Source organism: Lissotriton vulgaris, chromosome 7 (genome assembly GCF_964263255.1).
Source record: "Lissotriton vulgaris chromosome 7, aLisVul1.2, whole genome shotgun sequence".
Taxonomy (NCBI): Eukaryota; Metazoa; Chordata; class Amphibia; order Caudata; family Salamandridae; genus Lissotriton; species Lissotriton vulgaris.
In genome coordinates, this window is record NC_141695.1 from 1140885063 (window position 1) to 1140907059 (window position 21997).

The 21997-nt window shown below is 40.7% G+C and overlaps 1 protein-coding gene across 1 annotated transcript; it reads right to left on the reverse strand.

The window, feature by feature from the left end:
• Positions 1–1600: 1600 nt before the first annotated feature.
• On the reverse strand, positions 1601–16899 carry RPL26L1 (ribosomal protein L26 like 1). The gene is made up of 4 exons (XM_086931579.1): positions 16803–16899; positions 14961–15133; positions 12654–12794; positions 1601–1772 (listed from the first exon to the last, which is right to left on the reverse strand). The coding sequence occupies exons 2-4, from the start codon at positions 15126–15128 to the stop codon at positions 1644–1646; spliced, it is 438 nt and encodes a 145-aa protein (XP_086787705.1). The 5' UTR covers positions 15129–15133; positions 16803–16899; the 3' UTR covers positions 1601–1643.
• Positions 16900–21997: the final 5098 nt, after the last annotated feature.

A 21997-nucleotide genomic window follows, 5' to 3' on the forward strand; every position in this document is an offset into this window, starting at 1 on the left:
GGGTCAAAATCCAATTAATTATTATGCTGTTCGACTTACACCGCCATACGAAATTCGCGAGAAGTACACGAGAAAGAGCTTAGAAAACAAGACCTCAAGTGAGAGCAATAAAGCAACAAGCTCTCGGCATTGCGGGGGAGCCATTCCTTTCAAGTCTGATGCTTGGGGGGGCTGGGGAGCAAATGGTGAGCGCGAGCCCGGGACACATGCACTGGCCATAATCCGCATTCCAAAGCCCTCGTTAGGCTTTCCTGGAGCCCCTACATAATTTCTCGCATAGCGATTGCTTACGCAATAGCTAGGCTCGACCTAATAAAAACTAGTCCATCAAACAAGAATATAGGCAATGCATCATTTTACAGTTGGTCTACACAAGATACAATAACGGTTGGATCAACCTGAATGAGTAGCATAAATGGGTCAACAGTTTCATGATTATATTGGAACAAATTAATGGGCATCTATTAGCTTGTTCATGTTTCAGGATAAAGAAAAATGCATGATTTCTAAATCAAAGTATCCAAAGTTGGGCGAGTGGTCTAGTGGTGTTGAAATAAGTTTTTTGCTCTATAACCCCAACAGAGCACAAAACTATTCGGGTATTAGAATTGCAGAAAATACTGGGGAGAGGTGTGCATGTAGAAATTGGTTGGCTCCATAGTTCAGTAGTGCCATGAAGGGTGCTTTAAGAAAGAGTATAAGAAAGGCAGGATGTCTTCAGAAAAACTTGGATGGCTGCTGGCCAACTTGGACGAGTGGACTGGCACCATTCGGAGGAAATGGAACAGTGTTTTCTACCAAACAGTAGATAGAAAACATACCCTCGAACAGACAAGTGATTCATAGGTTGAGAAACTTCAAATATCATCAACTCATAATTTGGAGCTTGGAACCTATTTAAGTAACAGTTTGCAGAGCTCAGTCTGAACAGCAAATTATGAAGTAGCAACAGCTGGTCATAGTTTGAACATGTATAATACTTTGAAAATGCAATTATTATTTACTTGAGGGAAAGTAATTTCATTAGCTGACAAAACAAGGATCACCGTTTAGAAATAAAGAATGTAGGGAAAATTAAGACTACAACAGAGGGAAACAGTAGAAATGTAATTGGAAATCAACTACAGGGAGTGAGCAACTGCACACATTTACTTACCAGAAAAATGAACAACTTTTTTTAAACTCGGTTGGGTCCAGTGCAACAATGGAAACCAGCCACATGGGCTGAAGGCACAGTAACAGCCAAAAAATACTAGAGGAATTGCATAGGCTAGACTCCGAAGATAATGACTGACTAGATGACCCTTATGGAGACAAAAATTAATGGCACTAGAAAGCCTCAGGAAAGTGAAAGCCTCTTTACAAACCGTACTTCAAGACCAATTCTACCATCAGAAACATCCCGGAATATGAATGGATCCAAAAGATTACTGAAAGAAAACTGGCTGACATTTGAGAACTGTTTTTGTACTGTCTGCTGGCACGAGCAACTGCTTTTTTTTGCTGTACCTCTGCGCACCAGTTGTCATGATGTATTTATTGGACAGCCACTGGCTTTTGCTCACTAAACACTCAAGACTATGAAGAACATCACTGCAGATATTTGACAAAGTTTTTTTATTGAGTCTTTACAGCTGAATATTTTACTCTTGCATTTTTTCAATGGTTTCCTCCTTATATTTGCCCTTCTCCTTGCCAACTTGGCGAGATTTGGATTTGCGCTCCAAGATCTTTTTGCGATCCTTGTCCAACTTGAGTCTGGTGATCACCACCTATAAGGGAATAGAGTAAACATAAATAGACAATTATTTCTATTCAGGACAGTTAAGACTTAAAGGTTGGGGGATGCTGGAATTTGAGGTTCTACCAAAAACCATAGATAAATCAGGGAATCTTTCAATCTTAAAATTAAACGGCTACTTTGAGAAAATTCTGTACTTTGAATGTCCTTACAAGCAATACAAGTTAGACTAACAATATGTTCATTAAACATTATCACATCACCACAATTGATAACTTGGTTCAGAAATAAACTAGGCAATCCACACAATTAATTCATGTATGCAACCCAAATGATCGTCTTGAAGCACAGCAGTTCTACAGTACTAAACAGGACAGTGAGAAAGTCTAACCATTCACTCGTCTACTCAAAATTAAAAGATCTATGTGAGCCTGTGTAAATGACACAACTTTCCTTCTGAGCATAAAGTCTCATACATGGAATAAAGCCTCACTGTGCCTAGTGGAAATGAAATATCACAATATCCATAAAAAAGGGTAAAATGGTTAGAACAGATTCAACTACCAGAGAACAGGCAGCAAAGTTCCTACATTTTCACTGCAATGACATTGGTTGCGCCATGTTCCACATAGTCATGCAAAACAAAAAAATCTGTAAGGGGCCTGGAACAATGAATGTGAATAATGATCTCAATTTTGTCAAATGAGGCCCCACAAGCACCCTACTAACAATAAAAAAACACGCATTGGCATAGCCAATAGGTCTTGCCTTTGGGACCTTAGAAGTGTTTAACCATGCAACAGTCGATGTTGGGATATTGTGCTGCATAACTAAATACTAATAAGGTCCCAAAAGTGAGACCTAGTACGTTGGGACGAAAAAACTGGGTGTGGGGGGTAGATGTGGTCTCAAAGGGGCATGGCCAATGTAATTAAGGGCGTGGTTTAAATACACGTAAGCGAAAAATGTGTGCTTGGCATAGTGTGGCAACGGACTTGTATTTATTTCTGTCATTGCATCCCGATGCAATGGGGGTCGGGGCACGCTGTGTCAGCTGCAATCCTCACTCATTGGGGGAAGACAGGCTGGCCATCTGATTGGTCTGCCTGCTGGAAAAAGTCATGCTTCAAGTCAAAAGGGAAACAGAGACCCTTCTTATCTATTCATCACCCATCGCAGTTTCCCTCGAAATCAAGGACACTTGCGCGATGGCCCGGAAGGAGACATACAGCAGTGGGTGTTGCAGTGATGCGCCTAGGAAGCCATAGGCACCGACCTACCCATTCAGTTTGTCACACACTAAGAGCAACAGCCCTGTGTTGACAGTGAAAACATTGCTTTTCTATCTTTCACTGCCACCTCTACTCCCAACAGCGTCCCCCTTCTGGTGGCATCCTTGATCTGGCAGTGTTGATTTTGGACAGCAAGGCTTCATTCAACCCCTCGGGTGAGTACAGGCAAACATTTGTTGTTATAAAAAAAAAAAAAAAAAAAAAAAGAACACAATCATTCCCTGCTGCCACCAAGAGCCTTGTAATGATGGAGATGCGTGCTTTTAACTGAGTAAACTGAAAATGCCAGCTCACAGAGTGTTAAATTCACAGCATGGAGTAGTGACCGCTCTACCGCCGCAGAAAGCACTTGGTTAGTGGTTACACGCCTTACTCCAGTTCTGCTTGGTCGTATTTGACTTATGGCAGGTTTGAATGCAACGTCATCCAGCTAAACAGAGCTAGGTGCGCATAATGCAGACCAAAATAAAAATAATCTTAAAATGCACATAAATCATCTCACAAATGCACTGCTTTCTCCCATGTGTAAATCCGAACAAACTGTTGCGCTCGCCTGCTTCACAGTACTGCAGGGGCATCGCACTGGCAGTGAGGGAGAGAGACAGAGTGGAGGGAGAGAGACAGAGTGGAGGGAGAGAGACAGAGTGGAGGGAGAGAGACAGAGTGGAGGGAGAGACAAAGAGGAAGGGAGAGAAAGAGAAAGCAAGGAGGGCGAGCGCTCAGGGACTGCACCCCTGCTCGCTCCCGCAAGGTGGATGCCGCCACGAGTGTGCTTGAAAATGAACAGAGCGATGGCTAAAGGGCCTCCTATACAGCGCATGCTCGCTGTGTAGGTGAGACCCAACAACCACCATTCTACTGCTCTTCTGTAGAGTACAAAAAAAGCTTAATGAAACATAGCATGCACAATTTGCTCTTGAAACACTAGAAGGAATACTAGCAACAACAAATTACTTGTAGCACAACAGAACGTGTTGAGACCTCATACCTTCAACTCAACTACTCCAACTGGTTAGGTTACAACCACACTGCTCAGGTTACAACCACACTGCTCTCAAACCAAATGTACAGGTTTGACTGTAATTGCTCTATGTAGCCAAGAGTACGTTTTACAAATGCCATAAAAAAATGTTGAAACACCTAATCAACCAAACAAATCATTTTAGTCAAACGTAGCAGTCTGTTCCTCTTGAATTACTTCGGAATGTCAAATCTGGCTAAGTATTAGCAACTAATCTATGCAAAACAAGGTTAATTTTCCTACAGAATGTAGTGGAGAATAGGATGCAGGAGGAGCACTGCATCCACAGGAACCTAAAACAAAACTGCCCACCTCAAACAAGTGGTCACAATGTCCATACCAGACAGAGTACCCCGACAGATATGGCATCATGAAAATCTCCTGCGAGATGCCACAAGTCCAGCTCTGCTTCTGATGGTTTTCAGGACACCAGTTGTAAGACTGCCAAAACCTGGACAGCTTTACACTTTTTAGGCAATACCCAGACACAAGAATGTCAGATGAACCACCGGATTATCGTAAAGTCAGAGACTGACTAATTCACATGTAGAAAAGGCTACAACTAAACTGCTTCTACCTTAAAGCCTCATAAAAGCTGATTTGGTAACTGGCCTCCTTCCTTGTGTGAATTCCATCATCTCCCAAAGAGCGGTGGTTAAACCACTGTTAAAAAAGCCCACATTAGACCCGGGGGTTCTCAAAAATTTCCGCCCCATTTCGCTGCTCCCAGCCCCCGCAAAGATGCTGGAAACCCATCTCAACCAGCATCTCGCAGCCTTTCTGGAAACCTCTGGCCTCTTAGATCATTCGCAGCATGGATTTCGGAGAGAGCATAGTACTGAGTCGGCCCTTATTGTGCTTGATAACATCCGCACTAGAGTGGACAAGGGCCAGACTACCCTCCTCATCCTGCTAGATCTCACGGCTGCGTTTGATACCCTGTCTCCCTCAGTGTTAACATCGACAGAGAGATAGGGGTTGAGGGGCCAGCCCTTAGTTTGCTGGCCTCTTTTCTCGGCCAGAGGGAACAGAGAGTCAAGCTGGGGGAGTTTCCATCTCCATCCCTCCCGGTGCATTGTGGGGGTCCCTTAGGGGTCAGCCTTAAGTCCGACCCTTTTCAACAACTATGTGACCCCACTTGCCAGGCTTATTAGATCTTATGGGATGGAGGTAGTCTCCTATGCCGACGACACGCAGATTTTGATGTCTCTCGCCCAACCTTTCATCACGGCTGCCTCCAATTTTAGACACTGTATGGAGGCAGTGGCTCAATAAATGATTTGCAATTCATTGAAGCTCAATGGAATGGAGAGAAGACAGATTCTGGTGTTCGGAGGTAAGGAGGACATTTGGTCGGTGGAATGGTGGCCCTCATCCCTGGGCCTGTGCCCTACTGCCCTGGCCAGGAATTTAGGAGTCATGATTGACCCTACTCTGGGGATGGGTCATCAAGTAAACAGGACCATCTCTACATGCTGGGGAATAATAAACATCTTGAGGAAGATAAAACACTATCTGTCCCCTCAAGCCAGAAAGCAAATTGCAATAGCATTAATAGGCTCAAGACTCGATTATTGTAATGCCTTATATTTAGGCATTAACAAGGGCCTTATAATGCGACTTCAAATGGCACAGAATGCTGCTGCGAAGTTTGTAGTAGATCTACCTAAGCGGGCCTCCGCTACGGCTGCCAGAAAAAAGTTGCACTGGCTCCCGATAGAGGCCAGGATCTCTTAAGTCCCTATGCCTGATCTATGGGGCCTTGGCTATAAATCGATCTAGAGGCCTGAGGGACCTGTTGGTTCCCTATTCCCCTTCCAGAACTCTGCGCTCAGCCAACAAATCCTTGCTAGCAATCCCCCGCGTCCGTAGAGCCAAGTGGGGTTGCAGAGCCTTCTCAACTCTGGCTCCAAGGCTGTGGAATGCTCTGCCAATTGAGATTAAATCCCTTCCCTCAAAGCAAGCCTTTAGGAAGGCGCTTAAAACGTGGCTATTTGCCAAAGACTACCCTTAGCTCTGGATTTGCCTTTTCTGATTTCTTTTGGTTAGGCGCCTTGATGCCTTCGGGCTTAGTTGCGCGTTTATAAATTTCATTTCATTCATTCCCCAAAATCATTGGCAAATTAAGCACAAAGGTTTGCATAATATCGAATAAATCAAAGCACTAACTCCCCAGGGGATGTAGGGCAGTTCAGAATCTGCAGGTTCATCATTTCTCCACCAGAAATATAGTTACTGATGGCGAGTAGCATTTTCTTCTGATAATTACATCTTCGGCATATCACCTTATGAATGATTCCCAAAGAAATACCTTCCAGGTGGCACAAAGTAGAGCTGGTTTAACAAAGGAAATCGTGCAGCACAGGCCAGGCAAATTATCAGTCACTGCGAACTTAGGCTGCGAGGCTGTAATGTTTAATTAAAGCATCTAGGGAAGACCACATGGCTATCTGGAGAGGCCAAACATGGGGCTCCAATGGTTAGAGACCTGGTAGCAGCAATGACCCTAGCAGAGTGGTAATAATTACAGCCCACATCCCCCTAAAAGCTTGTATTACCCAAAGCATAGAAAATCTTGAAGATTACAGAGAATGAGACCAAGAAATGTGTTTCGTCATGGACCAGATTTTCTTGGCGCCGGCGAAGTCCACAAAGATGTGATCACTCACTATGTCCGGTCAACTGTGGATGAGGTAAAAGGACACTGCACACCTGGGCTCTACAGTCGCCACTCTGCTTTGATGGGATGAGAAGTGAAGGATGGAATGAAGGAGATAGCACTTTTGGTACTAAACAGGCAGTTGCAAATATGTTTAAAAAAGGCAAAGGGACCAATTTCGCCTGATAAAATACTGTACATGGTGGATGAACTAAAAGTATATGAAGTTTAAGGACCCTTTAGATTCAAGTCTGTATCACCAAGAAAGGAGTCTTTAGAGAGAATCTGAACTATTCAAATGTGCCTAAGCTCTAATGGGATGTCATTAGAAAGGCTAACATTCGAATCCCAGGAGGAACAATAAACAGTGAGAGAAAAGAATAACTAACCTCTCCGAAAACGTGTCATTAGTAGAGACTAGCAGAGAGAAGGCTGGTCGGGAAGAGATTGCTGGTCAAGCAATACTGGTTATAATTGAGCGCTATAAATTAGACTTAAACTGATTCATAACTTCCAACTTGCACCACTGAAACAACCTGCATAAATTGATTTCCTGGTGATTTCCCCAACAGCCAAGTTGGCATCTTGAACTTCTGATTGGATGCAAAAAGTCTAGCTGACACTGTTAACATGCCAAGTGTGCAGATTGTATCTGAAGTATTAGTATGACGGACTTAACTATTCTGCGAGAACAGGTCCATTAAGAGAAGAACAGGACGGCTAAATACAGTGACACAACAGATCATTGTACAAGCTCCTCTCTGCTTAATCTGGGGAAATTAGTATCTCCTGTGTTTGATCTTCTTGCACTTTCCACAGGACTGAACAGAATCAGTGGAACGTATATCAATCTTAACCAGCCGTATAATTATCCTCCCAGCTTTTCAATCATCACTGTTCAGCACAGAACTATTACATCCACACTCTTCAATACTTATCTGATCCATCCCTTAAAACATTTATCCACTTATGGTATCAACTCCTTTAGCGCTCCAAAAATGAACGAAAAACGCTTTACCACTCAACTGTTTGTGCTCTTCCACCAAAGAAATAGCTGCTTCCACTCACAGTGAAGCAAGCAGACAGCATGAGACAAACTTAATAAATGCAAAAGGTCATGATCCATGCCAGACCAAATTAGGGGCCCAATTATTAAAGAAAGTCTCAAAAGTGCCCCCGTGGTATATGTCCTTGCATTAAGTGCAGCTGTATGGCTTTTATGAATTCCCAAGAATCTACAAAAGACAAGAAATAGTACTCCTAGAAAATATTTGTGAACTGTATTTTAGCATGTATAAATATGCAGGAGTAGATTTGCTCATGTGAAAATCTGAGCGTTTGCAAGTTCACTTTCCCTCCAACCAGTTTTCTTTCCTAATCTGGAAGACGGCTTACATCTGCCCTTGTCAGGAGCCAATTTCTCAGTATGGGAAACGATTAGAGAAAAGTAGTTGAAAACCCTTAAAACATGCACGTTATTAGGTTTGCACAGACTCAAACGGGCATTCAAACCCTGGAACTATTGCTTACAACTACCTTCAGCCCCAGTATGTAGAGCTGCAGAAACGTGGCCACAAAGGGATTGAGTGTATACAAACACTACTATGGTATGAGCCCTGGCATAATCAGAGAGGCTAATTTGAGCTCTTATATAATGAGACTGCAGCCATAATTTGTCGCTACACTACATGGCACCAAAGGGACAAGTGGGTCTTGTTACAGAACATGTAGATTTATGAAGCAGCCTGCCCCATGGACAAGTAGATATTTTATTAAATTCCACAACCCTAAACTCACTGTACCACCAAACCTGCATTATACCCTTCCTATTTTAAAACTGACAATTATTTGACAATGCTTCATGTTCTAAGTGGTAGCAAACCAACAGACCAAGGCAAAAAAAAACCCAAAAAAACATAATGGCCTCTAAAACACAACCACTTCGGCGCAATAACCTGGCACAGTCTAATATTTTGCACTTTCAGATAAAATAGAGCAACAGACCGCGAACCACTTCCAAATTACCTGCTTAAATAACAAAAAACAAATCTGGAAACACAGCATATCATAGTGGGGTAAAGAAAGAGTAACTGTTAACTTATTGGACAATGCTACTTGGGAGTCCGCTTAGTTGAAAACTGCTAGGTGAAAATTCACCTGGTGCAGTACTGCCATAACCGGAGCAAATTGACAGCTTTTTCTGCACAAACACTGCTTTGCTGTAGCTCACACCATCAACGCCAGCAACATAATTTAGGAATTATGGAAAGCAGATGTCTTGCTCAAACTTCAAAAAATGGACTTCAACTGTATAGTAGACTTGTCAAAACTAGCCACATTTTAAAGTAACAAATTGTTCCAATGGTTAAGTCCACGTTTTCCACATGTATCTGTCAACAAACTTTATATAAATGCAACAAAAGGTAATCAAAACAGAGTAGAAAAGGATTTGTCACAAAAACGCCTCACTAATCGCATAAATTCAGGTTCATTTCACTGAAGCTTTTCACATAACAAAAGTTAAGACTGTTTAACCCTTTCGATGCTCATGACGAGCTCAGCTCGTCATGATGCACAGTTGAGCTGTGCTGATGACGAGCTGAGCTCGTCATGAATAGAGCCTAAGTGCAATTTCCAGCACAGGGGGGGAAAACACCTAGCAGCCAAGGTGTTAAAAGAACCTAGGGCATCTGCTGTCCAGCATTTAAAATGGCTGGTTGTTGAGGCACAATCAAATATTTAATGCATAATACTGTTGTGTGGCACTTCTTGGAAAGATGCTCCTCCAGAGATTTGCATTTTTTAAACTGAAAGTTCTGTTTTAAAACAAAGTGGGATGTCAGCATGCAAGGCACGCCATTTTCCATCAAGAGTGTACATGTGCCACATTTAAAATTCTCCTGACCAACAGCCAAGCTGAAAATATATTTTGTAGGAAAGCCTCTCTATCCCATCACAGCCAAAACAAGTGCAAAATGTGGTGATTAGTCAAAGAAAGGAACTATGGTTGGACAATTTTTATTTTTATTATCGGGGTCCAGTGTGCATGTCCAGGACAATAGTTAAGCAAAAGTGAGCACAAAGTTCACCAGAAAGGCTGAGATGGATGGGTGTGAATGTGTATAGGGAAAACCAAGAGGGGGAGGAAAGGAGGGGGAAGCCCCTCTTGGGAACTAGAACCCCCACACACCCAGCAAGCTAGGTGTCATGCTTTATCATATGGGTCCTGCTCCATGCACCATATGGCAGGAACAAAAGATCTCCGCTAAAGAGCCCCTTCGCGGGTGCCCGTCGGACATTGCAGCACCAGTCTGACGAGGAGCAGGACCCATATGATGAAGCATGACACCTAGCTTGCTGGGTGTGTGAGGGTTCTAGTTCCCAAGAGGGGCTTCCCCCTACTTTCCTCCCCCTCTTGGTTTTCCCTATACACATTCACACCCATCCATCTCAGCCTTTCTGGGGAACTTTGTGCTCAAAATGTGGTGATGGCAAGTAAAATATTTTATTCCGCAAAATGTTTACGCACAGTGGACATAGAGAGAACCCCACATTTCATCCGAATCTATGTGCTTCTTTAGGATTCAATGGCTTAACATCTATTCCAGAAATGTACACCCAGAGAATTAAGAACTAATGTCAGGTACTCACAACTGAAATTAACAACCATCTCGTGTTACATTACAAAAGGGCAAGCATTTTTCCCCTTTGTAAAACTACCCGAACCATTCAAAAGTGCTTGATAAACTCAAAAGTGAAATCATGTCAAATATTTCATATTAACTTCTGAAGTACACAAATACCACAACTCAAAGAATGTTCTAAACATCTAATATGTTCACCTCAATGTTAAAACTTGTTCTACACTCAAACGTATACACAAATTCAAAATACTTAGTAGAATTCATATTTCACCCAAAAAATAACTAGACAGTATCACAAAATAATACATTACTAGAAGGAAAAAGATGTGCAGGATCTAAAACTTTAGCATAAATAGATGGAAATCTACACCAATGTTCAAACCAATTGTGTGTGCAATGTAGGCCAGGTTATATTAAACCCCACCACCCTCCTATAACGGTTGTCGTCCACGATTACCTTTCCTTCGCATATGTAATATGACTAAGCAAGCTAACAAATTTGATTATATCTAGAATGGGTATGCACGAAACAAAATACTTGCCTGATATTTCCAAACCCTAATGGGATTGAGGCGCTTTGTTCGTTTGAATTTTAATTGATGTAGTTGATGAATGTCTAACCAGGAATTCTTATGACAAATGCGTTCAAATAGCGCTAGGCTATTTTATCTCACATTAGGTGTGGTTGTGAACATTTTACGATTGAGTTTTGTATACAACCAACCACCACAACACAAGTCTGCCAATTTGTTTTCCTGAAAACTCAAATTACTGTCCTACAATATGACAAACATCCTTAAAAAAAATAGGGTTTTAACTGCCCTCCCGGGTGATTAATGTGTTATCGAAAGCAATGTAACAAATCCAAAATGTCATATCCTTCACAGCCATGTTGCAATATTCATTATTGCTGCAAATCCTTTTAAAATGCTCAAATGATCCCCACGGGATACTGCCAAATAGTATGAGCTGGATTAAACCACCCAACATGAAGATCAACGTCTTTCTTATACGAAACAGTATTAATGATTATGTTCACACAATACACTGAAAGAAAACTTCAAAAATTACTCCACTTAAAGTGGGAATATATTGTTAACACCCTAGCTCAGATTATTTGCCTCTTTGTGGAGTCATTATGTAGAAAGCTCTAAATGGCAAAGCATACATGTAACCTTTTGAACACGTGCAACATTAGCACATTCTATAAAACTACTCTGGGGTAGGTATTTGCGTTTTACTGCACGATCAACTGTTAGAGGTAAAATAATTTTGATAGGAGTTAGATTTGGCAAGATTTATAGGTCTCTAAACAGCCCACTTATTTTATATGGGATCTGAACCCTTAGTGCATGTATCAATAGGCATTAATTAGGCAAAAGAGTTGTATAACACCACATAATCAAGTGTGTATAATGTGCTTTTCCTTGGTACACAAGTTAGTCAACCCTGTTGCATAATGTGTTCTGCTACCAGAAAAGAAAAACAAAAAAAACCGCATCGATTGGAGCATCATCAAATTCCTTTAAAACAAGTGTCATTACTTTGTTAACTACAACTATAACTTTTGCTTCATATCAATATGTTTAGCTGGCCAGTAGATTGTGAAATCAGTATCATATGGTGTCAGTTGCATGCTATTATCTAGCAAAAAATTCCAAGTGTGTTCTGTTTAGGATACTCCTATCAGAATTGGGTCTAGCAAAAGGGCACAAATGGACCTTTGATACAGTAATTAGGAGGCAAATCATAAGCCTAAAATATGAATGATAAAAATCCTAGTAAAACCTACACTTTACATAAACCTAGAACTTCCTATAGAAAATCTGAATGTCTAAAAGTACATGCTGTATTGCCAGAGTATACAAAGATGCACCCACGACATCCGAACGAACTTAGCACACACGGACCGAAATAGATTAGTAAATTGATAAGAGGGGGAAACAAACTGGTAGAACGATACACGGACTGAATATACTTAATACAGTGGGTCGATTAGATTCAATAAGCTTAATTCGGTTCAGATAAAACAACCATAAAAGCACATTTAAAACAATGTTAAAAAAAACAGTACAATTCATTAAATTAATGGAACACAGTCATAATTAATAATACAACTTAAAACATACTTTTCCTTGCATGAATTGATCTCAGAATGAAAGTTGCAGTATAAAAACAAATATAATACAGAGGGTTAAAAATCGGTCTGAGGTCAATTCAACTGAACAATTTTCAAAATCAGTTCTTTAAGCACATCATTAACATTTAAAGATCAAAAGGAAGAATGCATTTGTACCTTGCTAGGGTGAATTCCAACATGGACAGTTGTTCCATTGGCCTTTTCACGCTGTACACGCTCAATGTAGATTACATACTTTTTTCTGTAAACCTGAACTACTTTGCCAATCTGCTGACCTTTGTAGTGTCCCCGTACGACCTGAAAGGTAAAAATGTAAGGCATTTTGAAGTTGTAATGTTATATAAAATGCTCTTTAACATTTACTTTTTAACACGAACGTTACATCTGTTTATGAGGATACCAACAACAATAGCTGAAATCGCCCCAATGCAGATGATTTAATGTTCTTCCCTGACAAGAATTCCCTAATCACACTAGAATGGCTTGTGAATATTAAGGGAAGACTGCAATCGCCACTAATAACTTCAGAGTGAAACTACAAACACAATGATTCCATCAAACTAGCTAACCTATGGAAATTAATCAAATTAGTAAAGACAAAGGTCATGCTCTGTAAAACAAACACCCCCAAAAAAATTATAGTGATGCAAACCGGATCAGCAGGCCAGCAGAATGATCTACCACAATTTAATCAGCTTTCAGGACTAATGAGGAGCTTGAAGACTGCGGTATAATTTATCTAGCAACACACAATCAAAACATTTCTGCCAACCATACCCGAGGTTACAACTATTGGAGATGCTTTTAAACAAAACATCCGCACATATTTACATATATTAATCGTGCAACAAAATGGACAAAAAATGGTTTTTTAATACATCAGGCTAATTTGAAATTCTTGCCATTTCAGGTGGCAAGTATTTAATGGTGGGAGTCCCTAATGCCAGAGTGATTAACCCTTTCGATGCTTATGACGAGCTCAGCTCGTCATGATGCACAGTTGAGCTGTGCTGATGAAGAGCTGAGCTCGTCATGAACAATGGGAGTGATAAAATATCAGCACAGGAGGGGGAAAACGCCTAGCAGCCAAGGTGTAAAGGAGAGTTGTTGTTTATGTTGAGAACACGACAGGCTGCACAAAACACTTTACCACTGCGCCCTATCAACTTTGTTTTATCACACATACTGTACCTGAATTAACAGGTCTAACCACTCATACACATAGATGTGATTATATATCAAACTTCACAGTACTCTTGAAATATGTATCTGGTGCATATATTAGTATGGAGTTTAACTTTCCCAGAGATTGTGTCTGCTGAATTTTCAAATAGAAAATGTGTACAGGTGTAACAGAAATAAAGGAGAAATTATTGGATACACAGACTCTCTCAGAGGCAGAATCTAACAGACAAGTGCCAATGCAGACAGATCAAATACTAGGTAATAATGGCAGCTCAGCAGTTTAGTCTGACCAGATGCCTTCAGAAATGCTGGCCAACTTGAATCCCTTTATCAATAGGGGGCACTCTTCTATAACCAACAGAGGATAGGAGTAAGCATGCATGCTGTTAAGCAGATGTGTTAAAGATACTATGTTTTAATTAGCATGTGTAGAAACATTCACAGGTGCAAATAAAGCAAAAGTTGATGTTTTTCCCCACTGCAAAACATCAGAATGCATATCTAAAAATTTGAGAGAATGTAAGTTTTTCGCACCTTTTAAAACACCTGGGTGATGCTTTTATTACACATGATAAATGTTTCCATCCTAACATTCTAGGATGGTCAGGTACCCTAATACTTGTTACCACAGCATTTTTTAGACCAATTGACAAACATGTATTTTCAAATCACGCAACCACACTGAGAAACAATACGCCATGTAATGCACACTCAACAGCCAATGTCTTCCTTGAAAGTTACGATAAAATAAGTGCAATAATTTGGTCAAGCCATTTGGTTTTAACAGTACATTGTATTTATAGAGCTCTTACTATGCCTCGCAAGACACTGAATCACTCCGTGGCAAGTAGCACACTACTCTGGAACCCAAGATTAGAGTTCAGTCAGCACAAATAACAGACATTTACTGCACCTCTAAACAACATTAGAATCTGAGGCACTATGGTTGGTGATCAAAACCAAATTTATCATGATTACTTTTTCAATAAACACATGATGGGAACAATACAGATGACCACTAAATTATATAGGGAATGCACAGAAACTTGGAAAATTAATGATTGATACAAGCGAGCGCCCATTTAAAATTCGCGTGGATAGCTACCCCAGGGAGTGGTGAAAATCAGGCCAATTCAGGATATCAGTGGCAATTCACTAACAATGGAGACTTAATATACCCAAGACTTAAATTCTGACAAAATAAAGCACGGACATGCTTCGTGATTCCATTTAACCACTGCTTGCCCAATGGCATATAAACCAATGTAATGTACCCACCTGGACCTCATCATCCTTGCGGATTGGCATAGAACGGACATTGTACTTTTGCCTCAACTCCTTGGACAGAGGAGAGGACATGATCTTCCTGCGCACATGGGAAGGGGCATTGAAGTGTCTCTTGCGGTTCTTGCTGCGGTCAGAGGTTACAAAGGGACTGAACTTCATGATGGCTGCACAAAACGATAAGAATGCAAAATGTTAACTTACTAACAAAACAAAAAAAACTGTCATACAATCCAAATCCAGCCATAAATGAAAAATAAATTAACCCAGACAGGTTTCAGTGATTCATGCACTATATTTACTTTTAGCAAGTAAGTTTGGCTCAAATACATTTAAAATGTGTTCGAAATAGTGGCTCACACCGTAAAAATAATGGTACAAAACATTTGGCAAATATGTGCTGAAAAGACAAACCACATTTTTCAATTAAGTCTAACAAAATCTCTAACAGACAGATTTAACGGTAGTCGTTCACCTTGGACAGATTTCAAAAAGGTATTTACTAAAGGTAATCCAGTTTTCTAACTGGTGGGAGGGCAGAATATCGAAACGTCTTGAAATGCTATCTCGCTAAATCGTTGATTGTTCTTAAAGCTTCCAATAATCCTTGCAAACCGTGGCGCTAAAAAAGCTCATTGGTGGTGCAAAGAAATAAAAGATCGACAGAGATTAGAACTCAAACTAGGAAGCAAACCATCACTTTTAAAGACATTAGGACCACAGCCCCAAAGAATGGTTACCATAGAAAACTCCAGAAAATATGCAGTTTAATAACCCAGTGGCGAATGCAGACCATAATGGTTGTTAAAGCAAGAGACACCGCTTTCAAACTGTCAATACCACAGCTTATAAGGTCTAAGTCTTTACCACTACTTCCCCAACGAAGGGGAAAGGGCTGCTTCAAAACACAAATATCCACATGCAGCATTTACACGCACCAAAGGTGACAGATCCACCACTGCAGCAAGTTAATAGGAAACCATAGGAAAGGAAGCGAAAAGGATCAGATAGCAGCGCTCGTATAAACAATACCCACCTTATATAGAACAGGTACCTACCCTATACACGAAGGTTGAGGGCTAGGAAAAGGCCTTCAGAAAATAAGCTGTTTCTGGGAATGTCAAAGTAAAACCCAGACACCACGGGGGTATAGTTAATAATACGTGAAAATGTTAGGTCTCAAACTAGATCAGTACATCTATTGAGTTCGGTTATTTCTGGAAAATGTGCACGTTGTAATTCACTATCCAGAAGCTCCGAGGATAAGGTAAAACGGTTTACATATACAGTAGAGTTAGAAAACAAAAATACTGCTAGAACACGTGTACCACACGTATGAGAAGAAGTGTGCTCGGAGGGTCAAGTCCGGATGACAAGATGCGTCACCCCTTGCACCTTCTACAAACCACTTAAATGAACAGAATATAGGGATTCAAAGCTGTGCCAAATTTCAACACAACGTGTGATAAAATAAACGATCAAGGCAGGGCACGTTACTTCAAACGCCAAGTTGAGAGAACGTGTTCAAAGGTGTTAAACTGTCGTATAAATACTACACTCTTTAAAAACCCGGAGACGTTTATGATAATAGCAAATTATAGTGGATAGCGCCGTTGACTATGGTTCCATTAGCATTTAATGGCAATCACAACAAGCCGGTTACAACTTCGGAAGGGAATAGCTGAATCTTTTTAAAGCCACTGGTCCCTACTATGACCCCCACAAGCTCGTGTAAAACCCGTTCATCCATTCCCCATATTCCACGGCTCCCATGCAGGGCTACGGGTGAGGATGGCATCCGATTGTGAACGTTTCTATTCCTCCGCCACATCTTACCCAGCTGCACAACCGACAATGGCCGCCGGAAAAGGGAGCATGCATCACTTCCGTTTCTGTAAATTCCCACTCTTAATCGCGCGAGAGAGGAGTTGACAAGAGAGACTTGGAGAAAAAAGAGTGACTCAACCACTAGACTGCATAAAAGACAAGGAGGGCACGTCAATAGGACGGCCATTTTGGAATGGAGCAGAATTGCAATCTAACTGCAACGTGAGCCCAAACGTGTAGGAGACGAAGGAATAAAACAAATACCAGTAAATAGAAAATTGAAATTCACGTTGTACCTATTCGTCTTAGGTGCTATAGACGTTATTTCCATGTAAATAATAATAATATTTGCCGGCGAAGTATAATTATGAGCTTTCCACTTAGGTGGGGTGACCAGATTTCGAAAACCCAAATTCGAGAGATTTCGCAATTGTGGAACTATGACAGCAATTTTGCACGAAGAAATGAGGACAATGATACCATTGATAGCGCTTACCAACACAGAAAGCACAGGCAATAAGCGCTAAGGGGAATTAGGTCTTTTTAACGAATATTATTACAGCTGCCAAGTTTCCGAGGTCCATGCATGAGTTCCAGTTCTGATTTTTCCTTTGAAACCTGGGACTTGTAGTCCTGCTTTATAATGAAATAAGATTGCAAGTTCTCGAATTCACCTGGACTGGAGCAGCACATCACACATAGATCTGGAAAACTTGGGTTATATAGCATGCTATACACCAGCACCACTGCAAGCACCATGAGACTTCCAAGTGATATGCGCGCTGTACAAATGTTCAAAGGGAAAAAACAAGCATTGGCAAAGCCAATTGATCTTGGCAATGCGAGAGCTATTGGTTTTGACATTCTTAAACTCTTTTACCCATTTAGCCCAACAGCACAGTTTAAGCTAGGAAGCTGCAATTTCTGGTCTCATTATGTAGAAATTAGCCAGGAAACAAGTATTCTATTTCTTTTGACAGAAGGCCAAGTGCCTTACATGAGCACTAGTTATACGACCCAAGCTCACGTGTTGTTTATAGGTATAGGAAGATTAAGTGATGTGCCCAGAATCAAAGGATGTTAATCCTACCCCGAGACTCGAAACTGGTTCCCTAGTTCCACAGTCTGAAGCTCTAATCGTAATGGGAAAAGGGAGGGAGGCAGTGGCTCGAAAACAAAAGCAATTTCGGAGCAGCTTCTCACTGCTGTAAACAAAGGAGGCATCAAGCAACCAGCACCCTCCCCCTCCATTCTTCCCCCACACAAAATGTGCGTTCAGGGTAGAACCGTGAGCCCTGACAACAAAGGAATAATTGATACTGAAAGGAATATAGAGCTAACACAGGGTAGCTACAGGGACAGACGTGCAGGTTACAGGGGGGAGGAAGTCCTGAAACTGTAATGAAGAGTTTGTCTGTGCACAAAATATTTAAGTAATGGAGCTTTCTTCGTCAGCCTTCAGAGAGTCATAAAACAAGAAAGTGAACTGTAAACTTAACTCAACGGTAGACTGTCCGTGCCCAGCTCTGAATGCCGCTGATGTTTTCATACGCAACTAGAGGTGCTCTCAATGAATCAGTGTTTGCTGAACTTGCAAACAAAGAAACACAAACAATGGGTAGGAGATGAGGGACGTTTGGGGTTCATGGGGGACGGTGGGGGTCATTTATGTTTCAGTTTCAAAAACTTTATTCGGTTATATTTCAAATAACCATAAAAGTACATCAAATCACATAAAATATGTTACATCATCATAGCTAATAAGTTTTAGAAACAATATACACAATATACCGAAGGATAAAAAAATGACACAATTCATATGATCATTGTCTTACGTAAGTAATAAATACTTTTAAGAAATGCCGCAACAGAAGCAACTGAGAAAATGTCCTCCAAAAGTAGTATAGCATGAAATGCTGGCCGGCACTGTCTCATATTCATATATTTTAAAATAGGCATAATCCATCTTTTCCTAGGTATCACATAAAATCCCTGGTTGAACAATCATCTGATGGGGAATTATAGTCTTTTTTAACAATTCCATTCGTTCCCTCTGATTCTCAAGGAAGTTTAAGCTTAAGAGTTTCAGTGCTTTCCTGGTGATGTCGGACATAGATGTGGGGTCAGTAAAAAATTCTGGGTGCTTGATATTGTTACAAAAAGCTTTTATGTAGCACAACCATTTTATCCTTTTCCCCCAATCTAGTTTCAATACATCCTCCAAAATTACCCGGTTTAGATGGCATTTCTCGTTGGTCCAAACTCGGTGCCATAAAAGGATAGGTTGCAACTTAATTAGGTCTTCCAAGTAAGGAATGCCCAATTCCGAGTGGCAGTTGTAACTGGACGTACTCTTTGGCAAGGCTAAAAGATATCGTAGAAAGATGTTTTCTGTGACCTGTAAGCTACTAACATTTGAGTCGCCCCATATTCCTGCCCCATATAGTGCCACCGAAACAGAGCTGGCTTTATATATGTATAAGAGCTCTTTAACTGGCTTGTTACCCATCCTTTTACTAAAAGACCTAAGGGCCATTATAGATTTGGAAAAAAGCAAATTCCTAGCATGGATCGCACAGCTCCATTTCCCAGTTTGATCAAACAAGACCCCCAGGTAAACAAAGGTTGGTGTATGCTTTAAAGGGATTGATCCTATATACATAGTTTTTTTTCTTTTTGTACACGTTGCTGCCACAATTCATTGCAAAGGTCTTAGTACAGTTTATTTGTAGATCAAGTTTAGTCATGAAAGTACTAAAAGAGGAAATCATAGTCTGCATGGCTATGGGGGTTCTTGCCATGAGAACGGCATCATCTGCATAGATGAGAGGGGGTATGCGCCAGGCTGAGGCAATGGGCATGTCCTTGCAATCCTGTAATAAGCTATACTTTAGATTATTTATATAGATAGAAAATAAAAATGGGGCAAGGACACACCCTTGCCTCACACCCCTCGCAATACTAAACTCCCTGGTGCATTCTCCATTCTTTCCATATCTGACCATTGCACTTGCCCCGTTATACAAATCTCTCAGGAATTTAATAATATTCACATCCACTCTTAATTTCGTCAAAATAATCCATAGTTTCCTGTGATTAACAAAATCAAAAGCAGATGTCAAGTCTAAAAAAGTTAGGAACAGTCTTCCCCCCTTGGCCGTAGTATACTTCTCTATCAATATTGATAGATTAAGTGCTTGTTCGATAGTACCGACTCCTTCGCGAAAACCATATTGGAGGTCGCTAATGATGTGGTGTTCCTCTGCCCATGAATGCAATCTATCTAAAATGGCTCTGCCAATTATTTTTATGGTAGAGTCGAGCAGAGATATGGGCCGATAGCAAGCACAGTTTGTTCTATCACACTTTTTAAAAATGGGTACAATAATTGATTTATACCAAGTGCCAAGCATACCTACTGAACATGCAGCATTAAAAGCTCTGGTGAGCAAAGGTGCCCAGAGCGGTATGTTTTTCTTAAAAATATCCACAGGGACGCCGTCAGGGCCGGGTGCCTTACCCCCTAAGCTAGAGTTAATACCCCTGATTACTTCCTCCAGTAAGAAGTTAAGTTGCAGCCCTTCAGTGCCCTTACCTGTAGTCGTGTCTTCGCTCCCTGTTTCATTAGTAATTACTGCTGGATTATAAAGTGCTTCAAAGTGCTTAACCCAGTCTTCCTCTGTGACTGCTATTTCATACGGGCCTTTGTTTTATCTTTAAAAAAGGGAGCATTCACTGCTCTCCAAAAGGCCGTCATATCCTTAGATTCAGAAGCTTCCATGATGGCTCTCCATGCCTCCTTTCTCATCAATTGTCTCTGATTTTTTAGAGCGAGTTTGTACTCCTTACGTAGGGACCTTATCAGAGGCTGATTTCTAATTTGCTTATGCAGAGCCAGCTTTAATTGTTTATGGGCTTTACTACAAGCTGTATTGAACCAACCTCTAGGTTCCATTTGGGTCTTTTTTCCCTTTACGTTTACCCAAAGACCTCTTTTTATACAGGAAGTTATTTCACTGAAATTACTTACAATATCTACATCATTAGATGCCAAATCCAAACAGACAGAGACATTTTTACTGCAAGCGCTAGTTAGGTTACTAAGGAACTCCTCAGGGACCACCCTAGTCCATTTTAACGCATATCCATTCTGTCTGGTGATTTTTAAGTTCTCAGAAAAGACCTCAGCTCTTTTATGCACTCTTAATTGTGGGTCCATTAAATCAATCCTAATCGGAAAATGATCACTTAACGGGGACTTTAAAACTTTATAACTAATAATACAATCCCTGTAGCCTAAAGAAATGAGGATAAAATCAATAGTGGACAGCAAACCTCTCCCATTAAAGGTTGGTGAAAATTGGGTCTCGGTGCGACATAGTTCATTTGAAAACCCTAAATTGTTGTTAAACATGATCTCGTTTAGGGCATTTCCCGTTAATGTGTGTTCAAAGTGTGTCGGGCTATTGTCCCTAGAAATTGCTAAACCACAGTTGCCTGTTCCTGATCTTTTACCTAAAGAACAATTAAAATCACCGCCCCAAATGGTGATGAACTGTTTATGGGAACTGTTATTTATGCTATTGAGTTTCATGTTTAGGGTTTTAAGCACCGCAGTTATATATGCTACAGGAATGTTATTGTAGAAGTTGACTATTAATATACAGACAAAGTTATTGAAGTGTAACCCAACAATATGATAAAAACAATTGTAGGAATACAGCTCAATTTTTTTTACAAATAAGGCAGTTGGAAATGTACATACATAGTCCCCCTTTTTCTCGACCATGCGCTGAACCTACGGCAGGGATAGTTATAGTTTTAAAGCCGCACATATGATATTCTTTCTCAGCCCATGCTTCTTGTAAACATATAACATCACAACTATTAGTGAAATGTTTCCAATTTGGGTTATCTAGTTTTGCCTTAAGTCCGGCTATATTCCAGAATGTGATGGACCATTTTTCACAAGACCTTCTAATCACCCCTAAGTTATCACGCACCATACTATCTTCCAAAGTTTCTGCAATACCCCCCCCTCGTCGATTACCTTGTCTGCCACGATTTCATAGAGTTTCTTAGATAGACCGTACTCATTAAGTGACCTACCAGAGGTGACTTGCCCTTGTACAGAAGTTTTTATGGCGTTTCCCCCATTTGGAATTAATTTCCTTGCTGTTTCGTCTCCCAAATTAGTTGGATGT